General features: G+C 36.0%; 2 protein-coding genes across 10 annotated transcripts in view; one reads left to right on the top strand and one right to left on the bottom strand.

Moving 5' to 3' along the window:
* Window positions 1-14,983, bottom strand: part of LOC127851849 (bcl-2 homologous antagonist/killer-like) — a 236,465-nt gene that overhangs the window by 96,328 nt on the left and 125,154 nt on the right. The window lies entirely within an intron of this gene.
* Window positions 1-14,983, top strand: part of LOC127851818 (zinc finger MYM-type protein 4-like) — a 74,932-nt gene that overhangs the window by 1,771 nt on the left and 58,178 nt on the right. For 3 of the 6 annotated variants that reach the window (XM_052385726.1, XM_052385724.1, XM_052385725.1), the window contains exon 1: window positions 8,727-9,252. The exons of 1 other annotated variant lie outside the window; for it this stretch is intronic. In XM_052385726.1, the coding sequence (XP_052241686.1) occupies window positions 8,776-9,252 (477 nt within the window). In that variant the 5' untranslated portion in view covers window positions 8,727-8,775. Of the gene's footprint in view, window positions 1-2,730; window positions 3,253-8,726; window positions 9,253-11,537; window positions 11,886-14,983 lie in introns of those variants that run through there. 2 more of the 6 variants (XM_052385728.1, XM_052385729.1) reach the window with 2 other exon arrangements.

The raw sequence follows: 14,983 nt of genomic DNA, 5'->3' as shown, positions 1-14,983 counted from the left end.
TTTCAATAACCGGGGTAAATAAGGGCTGTAAGGAATACACTAGGTGACGAATACGATACGTATTACGAATACAGGGTTGCGAATACAAATATTTATTCGCGAATATGAATTTCAATGAATTAAAGTAATACTGACAACCTGGCATGACATTATATAGTATTAAACTATGAGTATTTGTCAATTTGATTAATTGAGTATCACTGCATACTGAAAATATGAGATATAATACTTTGAAACAACAAAACACTGACTAGAACTGCTTAAACTTTGAACACAGTTTTGAAAACATGACTAGTACCAATAAAATCCTTGAGTAGAACACTTAAGCAACTTGACATGACATTATATAGTATGAAACTATGAGTATTTGTCAATTTGATTAATTGAGTATCATTGCATACTGAAAATATGAAATTTAACACTTTGAAATAACAAAAGTTATAGATAAACAAAATAGAAATTCCCTTTGTGTGTATGTTTGAGCATCAAATCACTTGTATTTACCTTAATAAACATTAAACAACTGTCGAAAGATTTTTCAATTTAATGTTGCAAATATTCAACCGGTGCCCGCCATTTTTAGCTCGACTATTATATATGAAATATATATAGTGGAGCTATCCTACTAACCCCGGCGTCGGCGTTGCCGTTGGAGTTGGCGTTTGCGTGAGCGTGCAAATGTTAAAGTTTGCGTACTACCCCAAATATTTTCAATGTCCCTTGACATATTGCTTTCATATTTTGCATACTTCTTTACCAACATTACCCCAACCTATAAACAAGAGCAGACAACTGTATCAAGCATTTTGACAGAATTATGGCCCCTTCTATACTTAGATACTTAAACATTTTCCTTAAATTGCCATAAGTTCTTTATTTATGATCAGATTTTATTAATACTTTGACAAAACAACACTTACCTGAATACCACAATGGATTCCACCCAAACAATAGCCCACGCCCAAACCCAGAATCCCCCCCCCCCCCAACCTCACCCCCCCCCCCCCCCCCCAATTTTTTATTTTTTTAACATCTAATCAATTACCTTTCTTTTTTTTCCTTTTTTTATTTTTGAAAGAATGTCTAATAAATGACCCCACCCCACATAATACCCCTTCTCAACCCCCCCCCCCCCCAAAAAAAATGTTTTTTTTTCCTTTTTTTATTTTTGAAAGATCGTCTAATAAATTATTGAATATGAACAATTTCCCCATGATGGCTTAGGTTATACTGTCAAGCACTCGAATAGTCGAGTGCGCTGTCATGACTGGCAGATGACCCCTATTGATTTTCAGGTCACTAGGTCAAAGGTCAAGGTCACAGTGACTCGAAAGAGTACAATGGTTTCTGGATGATATCTTACATTAGGTCAAAGGTCAAGGTCACAGTGACAAAAAACGTATTCACACAATGGCTGCCACTACAACTGACAGCCCATATGGGGGGCATGCATGTTTTACAAATAGCCCTTGTTAACATATTGCATGTGTATCTCATGGAGCTGAACATTTTGAGTGGTGAAAGGTGAAAGTCAAGGTCATCCTTTGAGGTAAAATGTCAAATATATGGCATCTGTCCGTCCGTCCGTAAACTTTAACATTGGCCATAACTTTTTCAATATTGAAGATAGCAACTTGATATTTTGCATGCATGTGTATCTCATGGAGCTGCACATTTTGAAAGGTGAAAGGTCAAGGTAATCCTTCAAGGTCAAATCTCAAGTATATGGCATCCCTCCGTCCGAAAACTTTAACATTCACCATAACTTTTTTATGTCCCTAAAGGGTGGCATATAGCTCTTTAACTGTCCGTCAGTCCATCTCTCTGTCTGTTTGTCAGTCAGTTCGTCCGTCCTTCAGTCAGTCCGTCCGTCCATCCGTCTGAAAACTTTAACATTGCCCATAACTTTTGCAATATTGAAGATAGCAACTTGATATTTAGCATGCATGTGTATCTCATGGAGCTGCACATTTTGAATGGTGAAAGGTCAAGGTCATCCTTCAAGGTCAAAGGTCGAATATATGAATTCAAAGCGGTGCAGTCGGGGGCATTGTGTTTCTGACAAACACATCTCTTGTTAAATATTGAAGATAGCAACTTGATATCTGGCATGCATGTGTATCTCCTGGAGCTGAACATTTTGAGTGGTGAAAGGTCAAGGTCATCCTTCAAGGTCAAAGGTCAAAAAAAAAAATCATTTCTCCATTCAATCTCTTACTTACTTCTCATGGAGCTGCATATTTTGAGTGGTGAAAGGTAAAGGTCATCCTTCAAGGTCAAATGTCAAATATATGGATTTGAAGCAGCGCAATAGGGGGTATTGTGTTTCTGACAAACACATCTCTTGTTTTCACCGTTTTGGGAATGGGGCCGGGTCCCTTTAGATTGGGAAAATTCGCAGCGTTTTGACTAAAATTGGGAAATTAGTGTTGTTGTTTTGCTAAAAAAATGCTTCAAAATTGAGGATACAAGTGTAGTATTATATTTACTAAGGTTGAACTTAGGTTACCGGACCCTATTTTGAATGAAAAAACAACACTTTAGAGCATCCAGGGTACATTTAAGTAGTACCTGATCCAACAATGACCAAAGGAGCATAAGTATCCTTTTCACAAGGTTCCATGCTGACTTCAGACATTATCAGTGACTAAATCTGCATGTTATTTTTTTTCTCGTTGTTTTTTTTTTCTTCAATATATATCAGGGTCAAGTGTTGTCCAGTGTTTTGAACTTTCAACACTGAATACCATAAATAATAATACATTTAAAATAAGAAACATATCTTCAAATGAAACAAAAATGTCTTCTCAGAAAAGCAAGCGGCAAGCTTATAACAATGCTTTCAAAGCTCGTGTTATACAAGCAGCGGAGAAATCTAATAACAATTGTGCAACAGCTTTGGTTTTTGATGTCAGTGAAAAACTCGTGCGTGATTGGCGCAAAGCAAAAGAATCGATCCTTAATGGCCCGAGCAATCAGAAAAGGCATGTTCAGAGAGAAATTCCATTTGGAATATTGGAGTCTGACCTTACAGTCTGGATCCTTGAACAGCGGAAAGAAGGAGTTTCTCTTTCTAATAACCAGATTCGAAAGAAGGCAAGGATAATGTCCAAGGAAGCCAAATATCAAACTAAATGTGAAGGATTTAAAGCTTCTGTGGGATGGTGTTCGAGATTCATGAAACGGTCCGGGCTCGGAAGTAGGACAGTAATGAAAAATAGATCAACAGTTGAAAAAGATGGTGATTTGAAGGTATCTGTCTGCTGCACAATAAATTTAACTTATTTCTACATTCACTTGGATCAAATACACACATATTCTGTGTTTTTTGTCACATTTGGGCTTGAAATTTGGCCTTATTCTCAAACTAATAAATGATATATCTTTATCCCAAATGACTTTCTAAAATTCCCAATTGAAGGTTTCCCCCCCCCCCCCCCCCCCCCCCAAAAAAAAAAAGCAAAAAAAGATAACTTTCAACATTCAGTTGATTTCCCTGTCCAGCTCTTGGTTGAACCTAAGGGACATATAATATTGAAAACATTTTTATGCCCCCGGATCAATAGATCGGGGGTATATTGTTTTTGGCCTTTCTTTCTTTCTGTCTGTCATTGCGTCATTCTGTCACCAAAACTTTAACCTTACAGAAAAGTTTTGCAATAACTTTTGAAATATTGAACATACCAACTTGATATTTGGCATGCATGTGTATCTCATGGAGCTGCACATTTTGAGTGGTGAAAGGTCAAGGTCATCCTTCAAGGTCAAAGGTCCAAAAAAAAAGCGGCGCATTAGGGGGCATTGTGTTTCTTACAAACACATCTCTTGTTAATCTAAATTTTCAAGTATTTGTTTGCAGAAAAACAACAATACCAATTAGTTAATTTTACTAGTAAAAATGATGCAATGTTTCTAAATCTAAAAGCCCCTACCTTAAAAGCCTTAGGGTGGAAAAAAAAAACACTTTTGAATTTGTTAGTATACATAGCTATTACAAGTATAAATCATTGTGTTTGTTGATATCCGGATGGAAAATTGATTGTGTATTAAAAAATAATTCATCCAAATGTTATTATTGAAAGTAGTGTTTTACTGTCATATCGGTGTAAAATAATATCTTTTACTCACACAATATTTGTATCTGCATCCATTTTGTATGCCTAAGAAAATGAATATTCTGTTTCATATTGGCAGTTCACAGCTTCCCCTGACTGAAAATGTTTTTGCGCTGAATTAGCCTGGTTTTGGCAATGTTCTTCTTTGCTAATTCATAGCAATGGGCTAATTTTGCCAATGGTAGAATACACCCTGACTTCCCAATAAGATAAAAGCTTGTGTGACTTGCAATGCACACATGTACCTGTTATAAGCTAAGCCTTTGCATATTTTTTACAATCTATATATTTATATAAAGCTGTTATCCAAACTCCTTTTGTTGTATTCATGGAAATCAGTTAAATGCCCAGGGCTTTTTTCCTTTTGTGAGAATGGAATGAAATTGTTTTTCACGATTTTGGTAAATTAGCAACTCAAATTCGCACAATTTCAAGAAGTTCTTGACTCAATTTTTCACAATTTCACAGAGTTTTCCCTAAGAACCGGCCGCCGGCCAAATTGACCGGTTCAATCGATTTTCTGGCCGGTTCAAATGCTGGTAACAAAAAAAAATAATGAGAGGTTTTGCAACTTTGATCGATGTAATTGTTAAAGTTAAGAAAAGACGAAATTAAACAAGCGAAAACATCGATTTAACATCGTTTTGTTTATGTTCTTTATACTTCCGTGTGTACGTTTTACCGAACAAGTATAATTTATAACGGCGCTTCTCATTGGCTGATTATTTTGAGTACGCAAATAACTACAAAACGGCGCTTCTCATTGGCTGATTATTTTGAGTACGCAAATAACTACAAAAATCGTAACCACATGGTTTTCTCAAAATGAAACGAACCCTGAGAGATTTTTTCAGTGTGACAGCGCCTTCAAAACGTCAGAAAGGTTTGTATTGATGAAAATCTCGATGAAAATGCATGAAAGAAATTACAGATGTTTTTCAATGATATGGTTCTTTATCAACAGTTCATTCCACCAAGCTTTGTCAAAGAACTCATGAACTGGCTTTGGCATAACCAGTAGCTTAGTTATTGACTTGTTTCAAAATTCATCGCACACTATGCACAGTATAATTATTTGGCACTCCCCTCACAAATTTTTTAAAAAATTAGAAAAATTCCATAAGTGATACACAAAAAAACAAGTAATTTTCATCTCTAAAATTTCTGTCCAAACCCCCCCAAAATGCACCATTTTGCGTCTAGATTTTCAAAATTTTTCGGGGGGGCATGCCTCCGGACCCCCCTAGCAGGAGTGCCTTGCTTGGCCGGTTCAAATTTTTATTTGGCCTGTTCAAATAAAAGGAAGGGAAAACCCTGTTTCAAGAAGTTGAGACTCAAAGTTCACAATTGTAGAAAATTCGTGACTCATTTTTTCACTATTTCTAATAGTTGGAACTCAATTGTTTACAAAATTTGGTGAGGCTGCTTCACAAAAACAGGAACAAAAGCCCGTAAGTATTTTTCAAACCAAATTTGTGTTTTTAGAAAGGCTGAATTAGGCATCATTCTGATAACATGGTCATCAGTATATATGTCTTTTTGTACCATTGTTTGCAAAACTGCTGGTCCCCCAGTCTGATCCTCATCATTTTAATTGCACACTTGTTGCAATTACATGTACATCATGTGGAATCTGCTTGATTTTACTGCAGATATTGACTGTCTACCATTTCATGTATTGTGGCTTAAAGAGTGCACTCACGTTAGTCAATATTCATTTTATAATACCACAACACTCCATCATAAGGCTGTCTATTGGGTAAACATGTAATTTACAGTGCACTTTAAGTGAAATAACAATCAGGTGGGTGCATTTAATGCATTAATTTTTCTGATTAAATAATTAAGTTATTAAGTTCAATCATTTGAGCCGTTTTCAGTGTATTTTGCCAATGATTTTAATTTTTGTTTTGTTTTTAAACCTGAATATTTACTGAAATGAGTCATAATACTAAATTATAAGCAAACAAAATAAATGTTGTCATCAGTCACACAGATGTTTTCCATTGACCAAAATTAATTGGCTTTATGAACAATCTGTGTACAAAAAACAGGAACCGTCCTCCCCACGACACATGAGCAGCTTTAATTCGGCTGTGCCGAGAGGGTTGTTAACACCTCAGTAAATAACAAAAAATAAAGAATATAGAAATTTTAAATTCAACGAAAGAAAGAGACATTGTTTTGTGAGAGTTAAAAAAAACAAAATATTGATGGTGTTTGTTGTTTATTAGATTTTGTTTTTATGCTCCCCATATATATATATATGGGGAGCATATACAGCGCTTCCGTTAGCTTTTAAAAGTTGGAAGTCCTGACTTCCAAGCCTAAAATTTTGGACGTCCCAGACATAAATTTTGAAGTCCTGATTTCATTTTAAAATTTTAATATACGTACATGTTCTAACTCTATCTATTACCCGATAATCCAGTATTATAACGATTTCTATTTTCAAAACCAAAATACGGACAATATTGACGTCCGCAAGCGTCCGCCATTTTACGCAAGTTGAATTGTGGGATGGGGGAATTCCATTTGAACATGCGTTAATCACGTGACACGATTTGAGAAAATAGAGCACTGTAACAGTGTTCATATTTAGTAATTATGACAAATTAACGACTGAATTTAAAATGTTACATGTAAATTATGATCGACGACAAATACTGTATCCGAAAACGAATGTCTGAAAAAATGTTCGTGTTTTGCTGAAGAAATAATCTGTGCACATCGTTTGACTGCAGAAAATGAAAACCAATTACTAATTAAATACGTAAGCAATATATAATTTGGTTAACATATTGCTTTACAATATGCTATTGCACTACTTTATGTTGCTAATCAACACTTAAAATAGTTCAAGATTGCGGACATTTGACTTTTTTGAAAACTATCGAAGATATTTTGTCAGTTGCAGTTCATGTCTGTACCATCTGCTAACAAATCGGAAATAAATAAATAAAATACCGGGGAAAATCGGTACCGAAAATTTCCAGAATGCCGACTATTAAATTCGTTCTGAAATTATCGCGCACGTGAACGAATTTTCGTGAATTTATTATTTGTCGGTTTATTGCCAACCTGTCTTCAGATTATTTTTTTCATCGCAAATCAGGCGATTGATAGACAATTTTTCTATTGCCAGAGCCGCAATTTCATTGCATTGGCGATCAGGCAATGGGTTAATTTTGCAGACTGCTTATTTTCAAATGCGTATAAACAAACGTGTTATCCGAAATCATTTCCAGATTTTATTATTCACGGAAAGTTAAGAAAATTCTAGTAACAAAAAAACATTTCTCGTGTCTTTCATGAACATATGAAAATCATGCGAAAATTAGACTTCATGTACAACATCACGTCATTCTTCCTCGGGGAAAGCCTGGACTCAAATATTTGATTGCTGAATAAACACATAGTAACGCAGAGGTCGCTAATGCTATTCTATACAGCTTCACGTGGGGTCGGCGTGTATTCGGCTGCCTAAGCGCTGATTGGCTGATGCGCTTACCAAGAAGACTTGATTGACAGCTGGAAAAAATCAATATTGGCCACTCGCTGTGAAATTCATTGAAAACAGTAGCTCTAAGACAGAGTTAACGGTCTGAATAACCCGATTTACTGTTGACATTTGTACGTGTTGTGTATTAGAAAATAGCATACATGCAGATTATCGGACGTCCAAGGGACTTCCACCATTTGCATAATGGACGAACGACTGCCGTTTTCGGGCATAATTTACGTCCGGACGTCCACTAACAGAAGCGCTGGCATATAGTTGCCAGTTTGTCCTTCCGCACTACCGTACTTTCGCACTTCTGTACTTCCGTACAGTCACACTTTTGTTACAGTTTCTCATAGCACCTTCAATACTTTACCGATCTCTTTCATATTTGGCATGTAGGTACCTTGCATGGACCATTACCTTTTGATGACGTTTGAGGTCACTGGGGTCAAGGTCACCAAGGCTAATAATAGATTTTTCTGTCACACTTTTGTTACAGTTTCTCATACCACCTTCAATACTCTTTCATATTTGGCATGTAGATACCTTGCATGGACCTCTACCTTTTGATGACGTTTGAGGTCACTGGGGTCAAGGTCACCAAAGCTAATAATGGATGTCTCACTTTTTTGCCACACAATTAATCCATATATCGACAAAGCAATCTTTGGGGATTATCCATCAGTTTTACTGATATCCTTGTTTATACAGACTTACATGTAAGTACAAAAAAGTCATTTTGGCTTGCCTGAAAACAAATATTTTAAAAGGTATGTGGAAGGTAGTTCCTCGTTATTAATAAGACCTCAAATACAATTTGCAGGACGCTAGTTGAATTTAGGATTTCACAACTCCAATGTTCCCAATTTCTTGATTGTGCTTGATACTTTTTTAAAGTCGACTGGTACCTTTCCCAATTCGACAAAAATATGCTGGTCACAACAAACAGCCATATCTGAATTAGTTATTTCCAAATTATGATTATTCAAGCGGCACAACTTAGTTAACTCTTTTGTGTATGACTACTACTCATATAAAAATGTGTAAATGGGTTCCTTTAAAAGGGTAAATACCTTTTTGAGCTGACTAAAATATGTATTTTTCAGTCCTTGTGAAATTGTTGTCTGCTGTTGTGAACATTCAACACTGTAAACCATGAATAAGAAACAATCTTCAAGTTCTGAAGGGAAGAGCAAGCGTCAGGCTTATGATAATGCTTTTAAGGCTCGTGTTATACAGGCAGCAGAGGAATCTAATAATAATTGTGCAACCGCTTTGGTTTTCGATGTCAGTGAGTCGACAGTTCGTGATTGGCGCAGGGCCAAAGAAGCAATCCTAAATGGTCGGAGCGATCAAAAAAGGCATCGTACACGTAAGGGACAAACTCCATTGGGAATATTGGAGTCTGAGGTCAAAGCATGGATCCTTGAGCAGCAGAAAAAAGGAGTTTCTCTCACCAGAATTCAAATTCGAAAAAAAGCATGGACAATGTCCAAAGAAGCCAAATATGTAACTGACTGCGAAGGATTTCAAGCTTCTACTGGGTGGTATTCGAGATTCATGAAAAGGTCTGGACTCGGGAGTTTGACAGAAATGAAGGATAGAGCAACAGTTGAAGATGATGATTTTAAGGTATCTTCCTGCTGCACCATAAATTTCACTAAGTTCCGCATTCACTGGGTTCAAATTCACACATTTTCAGTATTATTGTTTTGTTAAACCAGTGTGGGAGGTTCAGCCTAATGATCCCTTTCTTAAAAAGATTATATATTTTCCGAAAATACTTTCCAAAATTGTTAATCGAAGGTTTCCAAAAAATAAATATATAACAATACAAATTTCCAAATTTTAGTGAAAGTGACTTAATTTTCTTTTCCAAAGGCCCTTTCCATTCCCAAAATGGTGAAATAATACATGCATTTTGAATGCGGTATATATCTGGTTTGAACTATTAATATGTTTGTGAATTTTTGTTTTTATCTGCATCCATTTGTAAGCACAAATTGTTTCACTTCCAGTGCCAAAAATGAATACTAAACAATAACATTCATATCAGCAGTTCTCAGCTCCCCCCACAGAACATTTTGTACTTTTATTGAGGTGGCTTTTTTAGAAACACTGGATTAGGTATTATTCTTGTAACATGGTCTTGTAACATATTCATACGAATATCTGTATGATTCCGTAGTGAACAATTTTTACACGTTCATTTTGTCAACGTGCACACAAATTTTACACACAAAGTTTGAAAAAAAAAGATTTCTCTAAGCTTTCATGTATTTTAGCAATGCCACAAGTATTTGTTGAACAAGTACATATATTACCAAGCGATTAATATTCCTTGATCAGCAACAAGTGAAAAAGATAACAAATTGTAAAAAAATCACACACTTATCGAGGCAATAATGTCATTTGCCCCTGCATAGTTTTACTGCAGGTATTGCATGGCTACCAGTACTGTCGCTCAGGCATAGAGGTTGCTTTCATTGGCCAATATTGATTATCAATTACAATGACGCTCTGCCTTTAGGCGGGCTTAATTTGGGTAAATAGATACACGGATAGACAGAGGATCGTAAATCAGCTCTCAAAATATTCGGCGAAGTGGATATCGCTTTGATCTTAAAAATTACTACTTGCAATTATTGAAAATATACACTTTCAAACGCTGGCGGACTCTTATTTCAAAATGCAATCTCTTCGATGAGGGACCGTTAAATGGCCTGTGGAAAGCACTGTATGCGATGCATTGTAACACCCAAATTAATTACCAAAAATAACCATAATAATGCAACTACAAATGCAACCACCTTATGTTAATTTTGCTTTAAATGTACTAATTTGTCTGATTAAATAATTAATAATGAAGGCCTCGTTGATGACTCCTTGATGTCTGCCATGTTGATGACTCCTTGATGTCTGCCTCGTTGATGACTCCTTGATGTCTGCCTCGTTGATGTCTGCCAAAAGGCTATCAAGACCTTGATGTGTCGAAACATGGGCTTCATTATAATCTTGTTTAGGACTACTACTCAGTTAAAAATGTGCTTAAAGTGCAAATTGCTCTTTTTAAAACAGGGGGGTGGGGTAATCTTTGATAGTCCAGATGCCGACGTTCATGCCGAGGCAGTTATTATTCGCTGTTTTTACCCTTTATTACTTGTTTTAATCTTTTTCATGCCACTCACTTTCCAGCCATATCAGCAAGCGAGTTATGGGCGTGTTTTTTTTCGTATTGATTTTTCGCTCTATAATTCGAATTAACTTGCTTCAAAATTTCTTAGGGGGATGACTTATTTACATATCCACTAAGAAAATTTGCGGGGATTAAAATGGAGACATTAACTAAACTTTTATACAAAATAACCACTAATCACCTTAAAACTGATATGGCTGGAAAGAGAGTGTCATTTAAAAATGAAACAAAATTAATTAAGGGTCTAAAACAGCAACAAATAACAGTCTCTGCATGGATGTCGCCATCTTGACTATCACGTGGGCTCCCCCTCTGTTAAAGGAAAAATGCTCTGTCAAGCTCGAAGTGCTCAAGTTGAGCTATTGTGATCATTCCGGGTGTCTTGCGCCCCTAGCCGTGCAGGGTGCTTCATCAGATATAAGCTTGTTACAACTGTAGAATCTTGTTCTGAATGTTTATCATGACAATACATGTGACTTAGACCAGTTTCAGTCGTGTGTCAAAAAACTAGAAAAAAATGTTTACTATATCTTTCAGTCTCTGCAAAAGTTACAAGTGTTTTCTGCTTTTGTGAACATTCAATATTAAAAACCATGAATAAGAAACAATCTTCAAGTTCTGAAGGGAAAAGCAAGCGGCAAGCTTATAATAATGCTTTCAAGGCTCGCGTTATACAGGCAGCAGAGGAATCTAAACTAATTGTGCAACAGCTTTGGTTTTCGATGTCAGTGAAAAGATGGTTCGTGATTGGAGCAAGGCCAAAGAAGCAATCCTAAATGGCCCCAGTCATCAAAAAAGGCATGTTATGCGTAAGAGGCAAACTCCATTTGGAATATTGGAGTCAGACATTACAGCCTGGATCCTTGCACAGCGGAAAGGAGTTTCTCCCTCTGGTAGTCGGATTCGAAAGAAGGCATGGATAATGTCCAAAGACGCCAAATATGTAACTGACTGTGAAGGATTTAAAGCTTCAACAGGATGGTATTTGAATTTCATGAAAAGATCCGGACTCAGAAGTAAGACAGGAATGAAGGATAGAGCAACAGTTGAAGAAGATGATGATTTGAAGGTACCTACCTGCTGCAACATAAATCTTACTGATTTCTAAACTCACTGGGATCAAATACACACCATTTTGAATGTATTAATATACCTAGCAAACAGGTATCAGTCATTGTGTAGAGGGATACCATGTTTAAACATTGGAGGCACAAAATGTTTTTATCTGCATCAATTTGGACGCACACAATTATGCTTCACTACCAGTGCAAAGGAATTAACATTAAATAATACAATACATATCTCCAGTTTGCTTCTGCTCCCTGACTGAATATTTTCTTAGCTATTTCTAGCTTGGCTTTGGCAAAATTCATCTAAATTTAGCCATTGTTTGTGTATTCATGAAGGAAAAATTCAAGCCAAAGATAATTTTCTTTTGCAAACTTGGTGAATGTGTAGCAGTGTTTTTTCTCACCATTTTGGGAATAGGGCAGGGGTCCTTTGGATTGGGCAAAATTAGGTTGTTTTGACTAAAAATTGGAATTAGGATATTGGTTGTTCTTTTTTATGCTAACAAATAATTAAAACTTTCAGAATAATTCTGAATTGGTCTTTTTGATTTTTTTTAAAGTGTTTTAAAGAACCCAGTATTGGGGCCTTGGGTATTTTTCTCCTCTGAGGTGTTTCCAGAATTTTACCTTTGTACAGATCACTGTGTGTGCATTTGAACTCAAACTGTTTTGATTGATCACAAAGACCTGAATCAATATGTTTGTTATACTAATTTTGTTATCTGACTACATGCAAGTTAACACCACAACCTAGCATGAGATAAAATCACATAAGTTACATCCAACACTGTTCAGCAACAGAATGTTTCTTCACTGCAATTTTTAACCAGGTTTTCCGAAGGAAAAAACTGGTTATTAGATTGGCGAATGCGGGCGGGCTGGCGGAATAAGCTTGTCCGGGCCATAACTATGTCGTTCATTGTCAGATTTTAAAATCATTTGGCACATTTGTTCACCATCATTGGACGGTGTGTCGCGCGAAATAATTACGTCGATATCTCCAAGGTCAAGGTCACACTTTGAGTTCAAAGGTCAAAAATGGCCATAAATGAGCTTGTCCGAGCCATAACTATGTCGTTCATCGTCAGATTTTAAAATCATTTGGCACATTTGTTCACCATCATTGGACGGTGTGTCGCGCGAAATAATTACGTCGATATCTCCAAGGTCAAGGTCACACTTTGAGTTCAAAGGTCAAAAATGGCCATAAATGAGCTTGTCCTGGCCATAACTATGTCATTCATTGTGAGATTTTAAAATCATTTGGCACATTTGTTCACCATCATGGGACGGTGTGTCCCACGAAAGAATCACGTCAATATCTCCAATGTCAAGGTCGCCACGACTAAAAATAGATTTAAAAAAAAAAAAAAATTACAAAGGGGGTTAATTTTTTTTGGTCATTTCAAAAGTTCAGTTTGAGTTTTCTCCCTTTATCAGATTTTTTTTTCACAATGAAAACCTGGTTTTGTGACAATTTTGTCCCTTGTTGAATTGTATATAGCTTCCCTCCAATGACACTTCATGTGCATTCTGCTTCATTTGATCTTGTGTCCTTGTGGTTTTTGTCGGTTTGTTAATATGTAGTAAAGTATAAATAAATGACCATGGCTAATAGGTAAATTTTTAACGTTTTGCATTTTCACGTAAATGCTGCATTCTTATAGTCCACCATTGTGGCCTGTTTTTTTAGCTCTACCGGCCGAAGGCCTGAAGAGCTTATGTCATGGCGTCGTCCGTCCGTCGGTGCGCTAGACTTTTCTTGTTTATGCGATAAAGTCCACAGTTTTCATCCGATTCTTTTCAAGCTTTTTCAGTGTCTTTATATTAATGAGGACTCAAACCCTATTGAAAATGGGTTACATCAGAGTAAAAAGTACAGAATTATCTCCCCTTGAATTTGAGACAATTGTGAAATAAGGCTTGTTTACGCAATCAAGTCCACAGTTTTCATCCAATCATTTCCCAACTTGCTCAGTGTCTTTATCTGAATGATGAGTCAAACCCCATTGAAAATGAGCAATATCAGAGTTATAAGTCCAGAATTATCTCCCCTTGAATTTGAGTAAAAAATGGAAATTCAGTTTTTTTATGTGATGAAGTCCATAATTTTCATGCAATTCTTGGCAAACTTGCACAGTGTCTTTGTATCAATGAGGACTCAAACCCTTTTTTAAAAAGAGAAATATCGAAGCAATAAGTCCAGAATGACTTTTCCTTGAATATGAGAAAATTTTGAAATCCTGCTTGTTTACACAATTCCACAGTTTTCATCCAATTATTTCCAAATTTGCACAGTATCTTTATATCAATGAGGACTTGAACCCTATTGAATATGAGCAGTATCGGAGAAATAATTACACAATAATTTCCCCTTGAATTTGAGAAAATTCTCCTTGTTTGCGCGATTAAGTACACAGTTTCCATCTTATTCTTTCCAAACTTGCACAGTGTTTATAGCAGTAGAGCGATTCAGGCCCTCATGGGCCTCTTGTTTTTGTATTTCTTATAATCATTACCATGCTATTTCCTAAACAAGTGGCTATATGACGTCATTATTTACGACATGTTAAGGCAGATGTAATAGGTTGACCGTCAACATTGTCTTAAATAATTTGACTGATTATATACACTATTAAAATGCCCCTTTAAAGTGTTCACTTTTTTATCAATGACCTGGAAACATATGTCAAACAAATAAATTCTGTAGTTAAATAATGCCAGTGGTAAGGAAATTAATCTCCAAATCCTAAAAGAAAACATTAAAAGGTATTTAAAAAAACTCAGATCAGTTACTTAATATGTACATTTCAACGTGGTACATGGCAAATTTGTATATTTTAATTATTAAAAAAGAAAACAGAATTTTTTATTTAATTTCACAGACAGAAATGAGTGTCCTATAAATATAGCTTAGTGTGTCTAATTTTAGTGAAAAGATGACGAAAAAACATACTATCAGTTTTAAATGTCATCTGAATTTTGGGCATGTTGGAAATAGCATTATTTACACAAATATTTTTTTAGCTCACCTCATGGTGAGCTTTGTGACTGTCTTGTCCTTCGTGCGTAGCGCGTCATGCGGCATCAACATTTG

This window comes from Dreissena polymorpha, chromosome 11, assembly GCF_020536995.1.
Source record: "Dreissena polymorpha isolate Duluth1 chromosome 11, UMN_Dpol_1.0, whole genome shotgun sequence".
NCBI classification, from domain to species: domain Eukaryota; kingdom Metazoa; phylum Mollusca; class Bivalvia; order Myida; family Dreissenidae; genus Dreissena; species Dreissena polymorpha.
Note: the sequence above shows the minus strand (reverse complement) of the source record. Positions and strands in the feature narration are given on the sequence as shown.